The 480-nt window shown below is 45.2% G+C and overlaps 1 protein-coding gene across 1 annotated transcript; it reads right to left on the minus strand.

Moving 5' to 3' along the window:
* Positions 1–232: 232 nt before the first annotated feature.
* GNI_202280 (hypothetical protein) lies at positions 233–466 on the minus strand (the record flags this gene model as incomplete). Its single annotated transcript, XM_011135451.1, has 1 exon — positions 233–466. The coding sequence occupies one exon, from the start codon at positions 464–466 to the stop codon at positions 233–235; it is 234 nt and encodes a 77-aa protein (XP_011133753.1).
* Between the last annotated feature and the right edge of the window lie 14 nt (positions 467–480).

Consider the following 480-nt stretch of genomic DNA (forward strand, 5'->3'; position numbering starts at 1 on the left):
ATCTATAATCGTGACGCTCTCTGGTTATTCATCGCAAAACTTATACCACCCGGACTGTTCGCACAAATGGGGGGGGGGGGATACAGGATGTCTCTCGCACTGCCGCCTAACGACTTCTTGTTACTTGCGGTAGGGTGTTGCGTGTGAAAACGAACGAAACATGATGAAGTTACAAAACTATTGTACAAAGTCACAGTTTGGACTGAAACATCTCAGTTGATTTAATGACGGATTAGTTTCCCTCTCCTAAACTGAGAGAATCAGGCCGAACTAACTTCAACTGCGGGCGCTGTAACTTCGTCATAAGCCTCTTGAAGTTCAAAGACGGATGCAAGGTACTCGACATCTCTGCGGTGAGATGTTGGATCCAATCCTCTTTCAGTTTTGGGTCATCTGGAAATTTGTGTTCGAGACACCGTTTTAGTAGTCCAATTGAGTAGGCTTCGCACCGAAATCCGAAAACCATTATTGGAAATGTGG

Source organism: Gregarina niphandrodes (assembly GCF_000223845.1).
Source record: "Gregarina niphandrodes unplaced genomic scaffold scaffold00113, whole genome shotgun sequence".
Lineage (NCBI taxonomy): Eukaryota > Apicomplexa > Conoidasida > Eugregarinorida > Gregarinidae > Gregarina > Gregarina niphandrodes.